Source organism: Anser anser, assembly GCF_964211835.1.
Source record: "Anser anser genome assembly, chromosome: 1".
Classification (NCBI taxonomy): domain Eukaryota; kingdom Metazoa; phylum Chordata; class Aves; order Anseriformes; family Anatidae; genus Anser; species Anser anser.
Genome location: NC_139720.1, coordinates 10,211,113 through 10,223,990, shown reverse-complemented (window position 1 = coordinate 10,223,990; position 12,878 = coordinate 10,211,113). Strand labels below are relative to the sequence as shown.

At 36.5% G+C, this 12,878-nt stretch overlaps 2 protein-coding genes across 10 annotated transcripts in view; one reads left to right on the top strand and one right to left on the bottom strand.

Moving 5' to 3' along the window:
* LOC310883163 (uncharacterized protein) overlaps nt 1–12,878 on the top strand; it is a 447,119-nt gene that overhangs the window by 110,679 nt on the left and 323,562 nt on the right. The window lies entirely within an intron of this gene.
* The window catches only part of PCLO (piccolo presynaptic cytomatrix protein), a 373,598-nt gene that overhangs the window by 67,937 nt on the left and 292,783 nt on the right, over nt 1–12,878 (bottom strand). For 7 of the 9 annotated variants that reach the window (XM_083802973.1, XM_083802968.1, XM_083802972.1 and 4 more), the window contains 2 exons: nt 8,789–8,882; nt 2,836–2,907 (listed from right to left, as the gene is read on the bottom strand). In XM_083802973.1, the coding sequence (XP_083659099.1) occupies nt 2,836–2,907; nt 8,789–8,882 (166 nt within the window). Of the gene's footprint in view, nt 1–2,835; nt 2,908–8,788; nt 8,883–12,878 lie in introns of those variants that run through there. The other 2 variants (XR_014573334.1, XM_083802969.1) reach the window with 2 other exon arrangements.

Here is a 12,878-nt window from a genome sequence, read left to right as displayed (position 1 = left end):
ACATCTGTATTATGTATTTATTAACTTAATTTAATTTAATTTAATTTAATTTAATTTAATTTTATTTTATTTTATTTTATTTTATTTTATTTTATTTTATTTTCTACGAGGTTAGAAGCATTTTTTCTTTCCTGTTTTTCTTTCAGCTTCATATGTCATGTATGTCCTGGCTTGGTCTCTCTGGTTAAGTCTAAAATTAATCTACATGGATTAACTACTTAGCATGCTTTCTCATGTGTTTTTTGTTAATGTTCTGGGGAATAACTTGCAAGACAGCATGGTGTAGTGGGTTTACGTGGCAAGGTTTTCGTAGTGGGGGACTGCAGGTGTGGCTTCTGTGAGAAGAATCCAGAAGCTGCTCTATAAGGGCCAGTTTCAGCTGGCTCCAAAGGGACCCACCGCTACCCAGAGCTGCGCCAATACACGATGATGGTTGTGCTTCTGTGAGAGCAGATTTAAGAAAGGGGGGAAAAAAAACAAACTCAACTGCCGCACAACAGCAGCTGGGAGAGTGGGGAATGAGAAAGTGCCTTGCAGACCTAAAGGTCAGTGCAGAAGGAGGGCAGGAGGTGCTCCAGGCACGCAGAGGAAGCTCCCCTGCAGCCTGTGGAGAGGCCCCTGGTGGAGCAGGCTGTCCCCCTGCAGCCCATGGGTCCCACATGGAGCAGATCTCCACGCTGCAGCCCATGGAGGAGCCCCTGTTGGAGCAGGTGGATGTGGCCTGGAGGAGGCTGCGGCCCATGGAGAGCCCCCGCAGGAGCAGGCCCGGGGCTGGAGCTGCAGCACGTGGAGAGGAGCCCACGCAGGAGCAGGGAGTCTGGGGGGAGCTGCCACTCATGGGGGACCTGTGCTGGAGCAGTTTGCTCCTGACGGATGGACCCCGTGGTACGGACCTATGTTGAAGCAGTTCTTGAAGAGCTGCTGCCTATGGGAAGTCCACACAGGATCAGTTTGGGAAGGATGGCATCCCGTGGGAGGGACCCCATGTGGAGCAGGGGAAGAGAGAGACCATGAAGGAGCAGCGGAGATGAAATGTCATGGACTGACCGCAGCCCCTGTTCCCCCATTCACCTGCGCTGCTTGGGGGGAACAGGTGGAAGAGGGTGAATGGGAGGAAGGTGTTTTTACTTTTTTTTTCTCTGTTTCTCACTTCTCTAGCTTGTTAGTAATAGGCAATAAATGTCTCTAATCTCTCTACACTGAGTCTGTTTTGCCCATGATGATAATTGTTGTGATAATTGAGCGATCTCCCTGTCCTTATCTCAACCCTTGAGCCCTTTTTATCATATTTTCTCCTCCTTTCCCTTTGAGGAAGCGGAGTGAGAGAGCAGCTGTGGTGGAGCTCAGCTGCCCACCTGGGTAAAACCACCACACATGGTTGAGGATTGTTCCTAATGGGCAATACTGTCTAGCAGCTCTATTTTGGAAATGAGAGATGTATCTTGTCGATGTGAACCATAATGTGCCATGTACCTTCTGGGGCATGCAAGTGATGCTGAATTTATTCAGTTTTTCAGCAGTCTTTGATACCCATAAGTAGCTATGCTTGTGCCTTTGTGAAAGTCCATTACAAATTCCGTAGGGCACAATTTGGATATCCCATTTTATTGAGTACCCTGGACTTCAAAATGGTCCTGAGGTACACTGGTTGGTCTTTTCCCAACATTCTTCCATGAAGTAGGGTTTTCATGTTTAAGTTTGAATAATTCAATAAATAAAATAGTTCTAGAGGTTTAAAATATTTGAAGGCAAAGTTTAAATCTTCCTGTAGAAGCAGCTGCTGGAGCATCCATTTTCTAAATGTCATAAATGACAGTGACGTAAATATTCAGTAAAACCCAGCTTTTGGAAAAATATGCTGAACCCAACAGGAATTCTGATGTGGCATGCAGGAAATAAGTAATCATGTAGCTGCTTCCTATACATTTATTTTAGTAATCGTTCAAATAGTAACACTGATTGCTCAGTTTTATAATTACACAAATGGGTACTGGAGCTGAACTGAATGCCTTTTAGCTAAATTCGAATGCAGACTAAGCAGAGGTATTCGGAGTTACTCTGTATATGAACAGTAATTTGAGCAATCGATTTTTCTGGGCTTCCATTTCTAATTATAATCCTCTTTGGTAATAACATTTTTAATTACTTATTTGACATCATACTTATTGCTGGTAACTCTGTATTATATGTCCATACGTTTGTTTGCTTTTAAAAGAGAGATCACACTGATTCCCATGATCACTCATCTATTTTTAATTACCAGGGTATTCAGGGTATTCAGGCCTTACAAGATTTCGCCTTCACTTATACTTTGGCAATGATATTACTATTTTTAGTGTTATAAAGGAGACCTTGAATCTGAAAGACCAAATAACTCACTCTTGCTGTTAATTGTGGATATGCTACCATGTGTCTTGATGGCAAAATTTAATCCTTTAATAATTTCCAAAGACTGATACCTGCTCAGCCTTCCTGTGTTATGTTAAAATCAAGGCTGGCATTTTATCAGTCACAACAAGAATCCACCATTCAGTCACATCTTGGGATCAAAAAAATAAATAGATAAATAAAATCAGTGAAGTAACATTCTGTTGAGTCCTGAGTGAATTTACCCACAGTTTACCAAGATGAAGACAGGCATCTTATATGTGTGAATGAAGGAAATTATGATCAATTGTTGTGAAGTCAGCAGTAATATTGTGCTGTAAGAAAGTTTATACCTAATGTGTTTTTACTAGTCTCATACATTGTAAGCAAACGTTGTCCAAATACCAACAAGCCATTCATCACCTTTCTAACTGGTCAAGGGCAGAGAGAAAGAAAGAAGATACTCACTTCACCAAGGAAGTCATTTGATGAGAATCTATCATAATCCCAGACAGTCACTTCCAGTGTTTTCTTCTTCAGCTGCAATTTAAGTCAAAAGAAAATTAACCCCATTGCTATCATAAACTTCAAAACAATTATGTATGGTGGTATCTTTTCATTATTTCCTCATTGTACTCTTTTTTATAGTGACAGATGGGCAGTTTCGTGACCACCACAAGAGCCAAACTGATTTTCAAAGCCCTCTTTTTGTACTTCTGCAGCTTTTCTCATTATCAAGTCTGAGTGGTCTGAACTTCAATATTTAGTTGAAGACCATTTTAAACTGAAATTTCATATGTGTTACTTAAAACACCCTATTGAAATAGCCTCACCTGTGATGATCTGGCTTTAATACCTGTACAAGTTCAGTGCAGTCAATGAGACTCTACAAATGGTCCGGACATGGACAAGTTTTACCACCAGGCAGTAATGAGAGCCATCAAAACTTATTATCTGCAGACTGTGTTAAACATGATAGCTGTGTCAAGCACCCTTCTAACAGGCTAATATAAGAAAGAAGTCTTTTTATCACAGAATCATAGAATATTCTGAGTCGGAATGGACCCACAAGGATCATCAAGTCAAACATATGGCTTCACACAGTTAAATTAAACCATAATTCTGACAGCATTGTCTAAATGCTTCCTGAACTCCAGCAGGCTTGGTGCCATGAACACTTCCCTAGGGAGCTTGTTCCAGTGTCCGACCACCCTTTCACTGAAGAACCACTTCCTAACACCCAGCCTGACCCTCTCATGTTCCAGCTCCATGCCATTCCCTCGGGTCCTATCACTGTCCCCAGAGAGAAGAGCTCAACGCCTGCCCCTCTGCTCTCCTCGTGAGGGAGCTGCAGGCCTCCATGAGCCCTCCTCTCAGCCTCCTCTGCTCTGGGCTGAACAAAGCAAGGGACGTCTGCTGGCTGCTGCTCATACATCTTCCCCTCTAGACCTTTCACCAGAGGTCTTTATACAAAAAGGTATCTTTCACCAAAGGTTTTTATATGAAAAGATATCTCAAAGCAGAGAAACTGAGGTCCAAAGCAGTTGACCTTATTAGAAAGATTGATCTGAGTGTCATCCCAGGGATCCATGGGGACAGATGAGAAGAAGAAGGTTGACTGATGGTAAGGAGAACAAGATTGATTATTGGTGTTGTATACTGGAGCAAAAGGCTAGCAGAGAGGCAACAAATAAATTAACATGACTTAACAGAGGGAAAGACAAAATCATGGGGAGTATGAGATATCTGTGGAGTCAGGCTACAAAGTTGTAAGTGAAGAATTTGTTGGACACTTCTAAGTGTTGCTAAAGAAAACAGAACACTGTTCACATACTTGAATAAAAGAGATCACAACCAGAAATCTTATTTAATAATCAAGGTCATCATCCCAACAGAAGCTGCTCTGATTATTAATTTGCTGCTTAGGAGAAAGGGACAAAAAAAGATTGAGTTGTTCAAAATCATAAGCTATAAAATTTACTGTACATTACATACACTTTCAAGAAGAGCATCATTTCCCATTTACTTCCGCTTCCCCTTGGTTTAATATAACACAGGTTCAGACAGTTTTTAATAATTTTAAATTGCCTTTAACTAATAATTTCCTCTTATTATTATGTATTATAAATATCTTTTGGTCACAGCTAATTTTAGAAAAATGAATAGCTATGCAAATCCAGTTTCTTTGGAAATCATATTAATATCAGCATACCCCAGTAAACTCACACAAAAGGAAATTGTGTTACTTTTAGCATCTATGATGTACTCTTTAAGAAGGCAAAAACATGACTTGAAAACTAAGATTAAAAACCAAAAATAATAATTGAGAGCAATTCCTTAATCTTTCTTTGTTTTAATCCTACCTATTTAGGCAACGTTTAACATATTCTTCTTAAAAATACCATTCAAAAAGTAAGCAAAAAGTTGAACAAGGGAAAGGTTCTGTCTTGAATATCCTTTACAGAATATATGTAAAGGGGATTTCCTTGACTAAATAAAATTTATTTTCTTTGCTGTTCAAAGAGAGTATCAAAATTGCAATGTGAAAACTAATCTGAAAAATAAGTTGAGCAACCTGTGGTCCATGATACTTTTAGTTTCTTGGGTGATACTATTTTCTGCTAGATGCTATACTAAGTATATGCATTTTTGCCCTTAAAAACAGGAATCATATAAATACTTTTCAGAAATTCATTGTCTCAACCTTTGTTATTTTGAGAGGATATAGTTGTTAATTGTTGCAAGTTATGGTTGTGCAAGGACAGAGAGAAGAACATATAGATCCAGAGGAAAAACAAAACAAAAGAAAACACAACACAACATAACACAACAACAATAAACAAATATGGAGCTGAAATATTTTTTTGTGGAAATGGGAAAATAGAGAAGATTTTCCAGTAACTGCAATCCTACTTTGCTAGCATTTTTTATGGTAATAAAACTGTGCTGAAAACTTGCAGTACTCTACATTTCCTTGAATTATCTATTTTAAGCCTCTTAATTTGATAAAGCTTTTATGAAATATTATGACAATGAAAAACCATCAAAACAGCTTTATTAGGCAGTAAATGAAATGAGTTTTAAAGAGGAGGAAAATTTGCTTTTCTGAAGATGTATTTATGTACTATTACTAAGGACAAAGAACACTCAATGGCTAGGATAGTTACTGGATTTGAATGTCTAGAGGTCCCTTGGTGTTGTGACTGATAATGCTGGCCCATGTAATTAAAAGGCATTACTTGAAATATTTGATGGATTCTCCTTGAGAAAGCTTATACAACTTATGACTGGAAGAAAGACATCATTTTAATGCAGTTCTTTTTTTCTCCAATGCAGAAAGTAAATTCCTATAATCAGTTTAGAAATATTTTAAAAGTTTGCAATCTCAGTCAGGATATTTGATGAGTAGAAATAAAGGTATTGTATTAGCTTATGCATTATACTCATTTATGTTTCCACTGATATTTAACATTTAAAGGTACTAATCTCCATAATGCTATGCTTCAGTATGCGGGAGGACAGAAAGACTTTTGATAGATAATTTAGAAACTTACATTTTCTTGTCCAAGATTTATGTGCCAGCACCTTGTTGATTCATAAGAAATCTTTTCTCACTTCTGGAAAAAAGATTTAGGCTCCTGAATCACTGAAGGATCTTGATTATAATACTCTTTCTAAATATATTATCTTCAATTTAAGAATATGAACAATAGCAAGAACCATATGCTTTAATGAATTATATCCATTATTTAAGGAAACACTTTTGCCTGCTTTTTAATAAATAAGAAATTGAGGCAAACAATGCCACATCTTATATTGTGGTCATACATTAGACCACTGACCTAACCAGTAACAGAACTTTCAACTTTTACCGTCTTCTGAAATCATCCTAAAGCTTCTTTTCCTTATCTGAGTAGGCACATGACTTGAGTTAGCAATTATTATGCAATATTGTAATGTGTGTACTCAGTATTCTTGTCAAACTGTAATTATCTACACTTTGTTACTTAAAAAAAAAACTCAAAATACTAAATATTCAGTTTATTTCTTTTTCTCTGTTAAAATGGAATGTGCTATGTTATAAAACTAATCATTCTGACCTTGAAAAAGTCAGTTTCATTTCAAAGAGAGATGTATTTCTCATAATTATTTTCACTTTAATTTCAGCGAGGTTATGAAAGAGTAAAGGAAAATGAAAAATTGTACAACTAGCTAAAGTCTAGACAGTGACATTGAAAGGACTATATTAGGAAATATTTAATGATACTTATTTGCTGTCAGCAAGCAACCCATGCTTTGATGGAGGATAAGGAAATGCTTCTTTGAAGAAATAATATTTATAAAGACTCATGAGTTAGGGAATGACTGCTAACTCTACAGCTTGGTGTTGATGTAGCTGTGCTTGTCTGTTGACCAGAACACTCATTTTCAGTCTATCATGATTATTATCTTGCATTTCTCTTCATGCTCCTAACTATTGTGAAATTTCTATGCATGAGAGCTATGAGTGCAAACAATGTACTGTTATTTGGTGATAGTTCTTTAAACTGTAGAGGGTACTTCCCATCACGGTGGAATTAGTTGGTGAGTTATGAATGTAGTTTACTGTATATTCTCTAAATCAAGGCACTGAATTTTACACAATATAAGAAACACTGACATCAGTATCTTACCACTAGATAAAAGCCATATAAGGAAACACTATTGCCTGCATACACTTCTGTGTGAGAAGACAAAATATACAATATATGTGATACTAGGATGAAACATGCATTTATAATTGTAAGCACTGCATGAAAGTATGAGAGGTAGAAAAGGAGATCTGCAAACAGAAAGCAAAAGTTCAAAGCATTCAATATGTAACCTAAAAGCAAATTTCATCAAGCAATAGTCAAAAGACTGACATCAAAGATATAAAGAGATTTTCTAACATATAGATCTCTGTCCAATAAATCCTAGACTAAGATTATCCAATTGCCAAACAGCCATTGAACATCCAACACCATTAATTACAGCTCTGGAAATGTCACAGAAGAACCAAAAAGCAAATTAAGTAAACTGAGGAGCCTTTCTTAAATGTGAAGCTCAGACCACGTTGTTTGGAAATATTGCTAAGACTTACCAAACATTCTTATCAAACACAGAAGACCTAGGGTTTATACTGCAACAATACAAACCTCATAGGTTTTTTTATTCCTTAGGCTTTCACTGTCAGTGAACCACCATTTATGCAAGCCTACAAGAAAAAGCATGCAAAACCCAGCAAACCAAAACCACTATGAGTGGTTAGATATAGATAACAGGGGGCCTCTGAAGTAAATGTCAGGTAGTGCCTCTAACAGCAAGAAGATGTATATGTTGCATGAGCAACCATGCAAGTCCCTCTGTGAGAGGGGTTTTGCTCCATGCAAAATATGATGTTTTAATCTATGTTCAACTCAATGAGCAGGAAGAATGAATAAGCAAATTTTAAGTTAGCAGATAATACTGAGGTCTTTGTGTCATGTTGGAGAAGTATATTAAAAGCATTGGAAATTGGTTCATGAAAGAATCTGATCTTTGCAGGCTTTTTTTCTGAAGTACTGAAAAATTAGATGGCCTTGAAAAACAAAGCTGAAGGCATCAAGAACAAAACACCAAGAAAAGCAGAAAGATTTGGGAGTGCATACAGATGTTTTTCTATAAAACATGCTTCATAATTTAAACAGGCTGATCATTTTGTCCATTGTGCCTTCTTCAGACAGTAAAAGGTCTCTTTAAAAAGGAAGATGGAGAAAAAGAAGACTGGATTGCTACATACTGCCTCAGTTAACCCCCTGGGTCAGTTAGAGTTATGAAACAACTAAGAAATAGACACAGAAGGCTTCCATTGAACTCTTCCCCAGATGTGATTTAAATCTTTCTGTAACAAGGAAATTAAATCTCTTCTGAATTTTGTTGAACAGATTCATATTTCAAAACCATTGCTGTAAATTATTGCTAAATGTAAACATGTATCTCTACATTTCATAAACATTTTTGAACAAGAAAATGTTTTTAAGACCTGTGTTTTCTGTGAACTTGCATGGTATTTGGAATCAAGAGTGATGCTGATTTCTGCATCTACTTCAGCAGCTTCTGTCTGGATTTATCCCCTCCCTGTGTTCCATAACCATTTTTAGAAATAACACAACCATACTTACGACATGCTTATGAACGTAATCCACACAAAAGATCATTTTTATGAATAGAAAGAACAAGAAAAGAGAATTGATGTAGTGATCTTTATCAGAGGCGAGGAAATAGTTACAATTTTCCCCTGAATTTGGGAAGATTTCTTAGGAGTTCACAAAGTTGCCAGTGCCACTGCACAATAAGCACTGCAGACCACATAAATAAATACAGCAGCAAATTGCACTGAGTAGTATTACCACTTACGCACCTGTTCCACAGAGATATTTTTATAAATGACCGTCTGATTCCACTCAGGATTCAAGCTTTTCTGCACATACTTAGTTCTCCGCTTGTACTCAGCACTGAATTTGAACAAAGGAAGGAAACGTCACATTAACAATCTTTTGTTTCTTTCAGTTCTAATACAAAACAACTCCTCCTCCCCACAAAAAAAAAAAAAATCTCAGAAAAAGAAAATAAAAATATCCTTTATTTCTGTAACAACTGAGGGTTACAAGAGGATGACAGCCTAATTTTTTGTTTGTTTGTTTTGGTTTTGTTTTTGTTTCACTACACTTAGTATATTTTCTTGACATCTTCTGACTCTTCAGTGGGCTATTGCTGCCTACAATTGTGTCTACATAAAGCATCAGTCAGCGAATGCACATATGCAATTCTCTCATTGTATGTGTTGTGCTCTGACTATAAATGAAAGTGATAATGCACTGATTTCTTTTCCAAGACCATCTTCCTGTTATCACTTTAAAGTACCAGGAACCAATTATATTTATAGGTTATAGTCTCTAATTACAGGATTGCCATCTCACTAGAACATTCAGTGAAGACCATGGGGTAAATAATATCCTGTTAATGATAGAAACAATAATTTCTTATTGATCCTGTTCTCTGCCTCTGCCTCTAACTACACTGGAAACAAACATAAAAGTACATCAAGCTCATGATTGCTTTTATCAATAGCCAAGAATAAAAATTTGGCTGCATAATCTGTTTTTAAAAAAGACTTGGCAGTGCTTTCTATTGTACTTTGCATTTCCTGAGGATGGGGAAAGCAATACACAAATCTTTAATAGCATATGGATTCATCTAGTGCCGTGAGCTTTGACGTCTGATCTGCTTCCATTCCAATTTTAATTTAACATAAATTTTAATGGATATCTCAAAAGAGCTTGGTAGGAGAACATAAAAAGCTTTCAATATTTTGAAAATCCAGCAAGATATAAGGCAAAGAACTTATTTTTGCTACTCTGCAAGTTTAACTTGGGTTCAAATGTCCTATACAGTAAGGTCATACATATTACATCTGCTACTAGATCCAGGACCTTGTCCAGCGCTAAGACCAAATCACAGACTCATAGAATCATTAAGGTTGGAAAAGACCTTCAAGATCATCTGGTCCAACCATCCCCCTACCATTAATGTCACCCACTAAACCATGTCCCTAAGCACCAGGTCCAACCTTTCCTTGAACATCCCCAGGGACGGTGATTCCACCTCTTCCCTGGGCAACCTGTTCCAATGCCTGACAGCTCTTTATGAGAAGAAATGGCACAGAAAGACCTGTATCTGCCCTATTAAACTCCCTTATGGTACCTTTACATTAATATTTGGTAGTGTGGTTTTCTCCTGATTGTCCCACTTCTGACTTCAGACTGAACCATGTTTTGGTTCAAACTGTGGTACAGTCTCACAGTTGATGAACTACATTCCTTTCATATGAGATTAATACAAAAGATGCACTCCACAGGCTCATTTAATCAGCCAGACACTAATGTGTACCGTGCATCGTACCAGGCTGGTGTGAGTCCAAATTAAAGTTATGTGAAACATGCCTGTGTTTCATTGACACATATATACCAATGCTGGGTCTTCAGCACCACCAGTTTCATTCTACAAACTCAATACTATTGTGCAGTGCTCACTTCTAATTATTCTGGCGTGTGCAGTGGCCTTACTCTTGAAAAAGGGGTGGCTATATCCAAGCTGCCTACTAGACAGCTTGGTAATTCCCAAAGTGGGCCTATAAACTTTTTTGGAGAAGGCTAGTTGAGCTCAGCAAAAATAATGGCTACCTGTGGCCTAAAAGTTTAACAGTATTGATGACTGAGCTCCAGTTCCCAGGATTATTTCAAAGTACTGCTTATTTTATTAGCGCAGTGTATGAGGATTTTTGTTGTTGTTGTTGTTTGGTTTCTCAGTTTTTCATTAAGACTGTTTTAAAAGTGTAAATGTAATAAATTACTGGTTAAGATTTTCTATATTTTACTTTTCTATCTTTTCCTTCCTTCCTTCCTTCCTTCCTTCCTTTCTTCCTTCCTTTCTTTTTCTTTCTTTCTTTCTTTCTTTCTTTCTTTCTTTCTTTCTTTCTTTCTTTCTTTCTTTCTTTCTTTCTTTCTTTCTTTTTCTTCTTCTCACTTTTGTAATTCTTAGAGGACTGTTTTACTTTACATATATATAGAAATACAGCATTGGACTTGGTGGCTGTACACACTAAACTCTCCAGAAGCATTCCCACTAAAAGTAATAGTACTGCTTTTCAAAAGAATTCTGCAAAAATTAAAACACAACATCAATGACTGTATTAGTAGATTCTGGATTAGAAATTTCCTCTATTCCTTCTTTTTCAGCTCTCAGTAGATTTTAAATCTGATCACTTGCTTAGATAGCCTTTTTTCGTGTTGTAACTGTCCACCGTCCATTGAAAATATTGGTTCCCACGTGCTGAAAAGATACTGTACTGAATATATGGAAATATTTTGTTGTTAATGCAATTAAGCTACTGTGTACTAAAGGAGACTAGGCACAATGGATCTGGTATTTATCTTAAATCTCACGAAGTAATTGAGCTGAGTACCAGGCAAGTGTACATGGAGAACAACCAACATCAGTAGATTACTGAGCCACTACAATTAGAACACAAGAGCCAAAGTCCTGAAGGGGACGTAGCATCAGCTTCTTGAAACTGGTATGTCAGCAAACCCATCAAATGTCACATATATTGATACTGTGATAGTGGAAATGCAGTATAAGAACAGACCATACTACTCTGCTTCTGGGACTACACTGAATAGATTCTGAGTAAACATAGCAAGGAGGCCTCTTGATACATTTAGATATTATTAAGTATGAACAATAATAAACCTTACTGACATTTCCATACTGAAAATTACAGCTCAAAGAAATTTTTCTTTAAACCTAAGCACATTTTTGTTTCTTTTGAATTTTTATTTAAAAATGATTATTTCCAGTATTAATTTTACTTTCAGTAACTCATTTCAAATGTATATCTTATAAAAATAATATTAATTTTTACATAAGAAATGAATACTGATATGCATTTTTTTCTTTCTTTTCTTTTAAAGAGAGTAATTTGCAATGCCTAGCAAGCACCACTTCATTTTCACAAACATTACAAGGAAAAGTTTTGTCTCTTCAGGAATAACATATCAGAGTTGCAGAAAAAGGTACAACATAGATGAGCTCAAGGTAATAAAATATTTTTGCTCTCAATTATAGGAAAATGAGTCCTCTCTCTTGTCTTTTCTTACTCAGGTTTTCGGTTCTGACCGATATCTTTTAATGAAAGTGATTTGTAACTGTTTTTGCTCTTATGTTTTGCTCATAGTCATTCTACATAGTTCCATTTATTATTTTTTCTTTCAAAATATGCTATTCACCGTCTTCTAATTTATTGAAAAATGTGAAGGGCATTGGAATTTGTGAAACAAAGTATCTGGCTGCCCCTGCTTATGAGAAGAAAGCAGCAGCTGTCTATAAGAAAGTTAGTTGTGTCAGCCACTGTGTACAATCACATCTTTTTGAAAAAAAAAAGTTTCTTTTTTTCTTGTGTATCAGTAAGAGATGGATGAATGAAAATCTAGGGGGATCAAGACCATATGGAAGAGAAAGTTATGCCTTTGCAGTTTTTGCAAGGAAAATCTGAATCCTTTTAGAAACTAGATTTTGATAGCATATCCCATTCAGGATTGCACTTAGATCTTTTAAACTCTTCAGCAGATTTATTTTTTTTTCCTCTGCTCTCTGATCTGAAAAAAGTGTCCTTTTCACTCAAAATCATCATGAGATTTCATTGATCCATGGAGAGGTATGAGACACTGGCAAATGAAAACTGGGCTAGCAGCATCGCTTACTTTGACCTCATGGTACTCTTTAAACAATTATTCTGACCAACTATTAATGAAATATTAATTTATCTAAACGTCTTCTGTAATCCATTTACTTCTTACCATAATGAAGCTAGGATAGTACTGTAGAGCTTGGTCCATATGTCATAAGATCTATACATTTACTCATCTATACTCATAAGATCTATACTCATT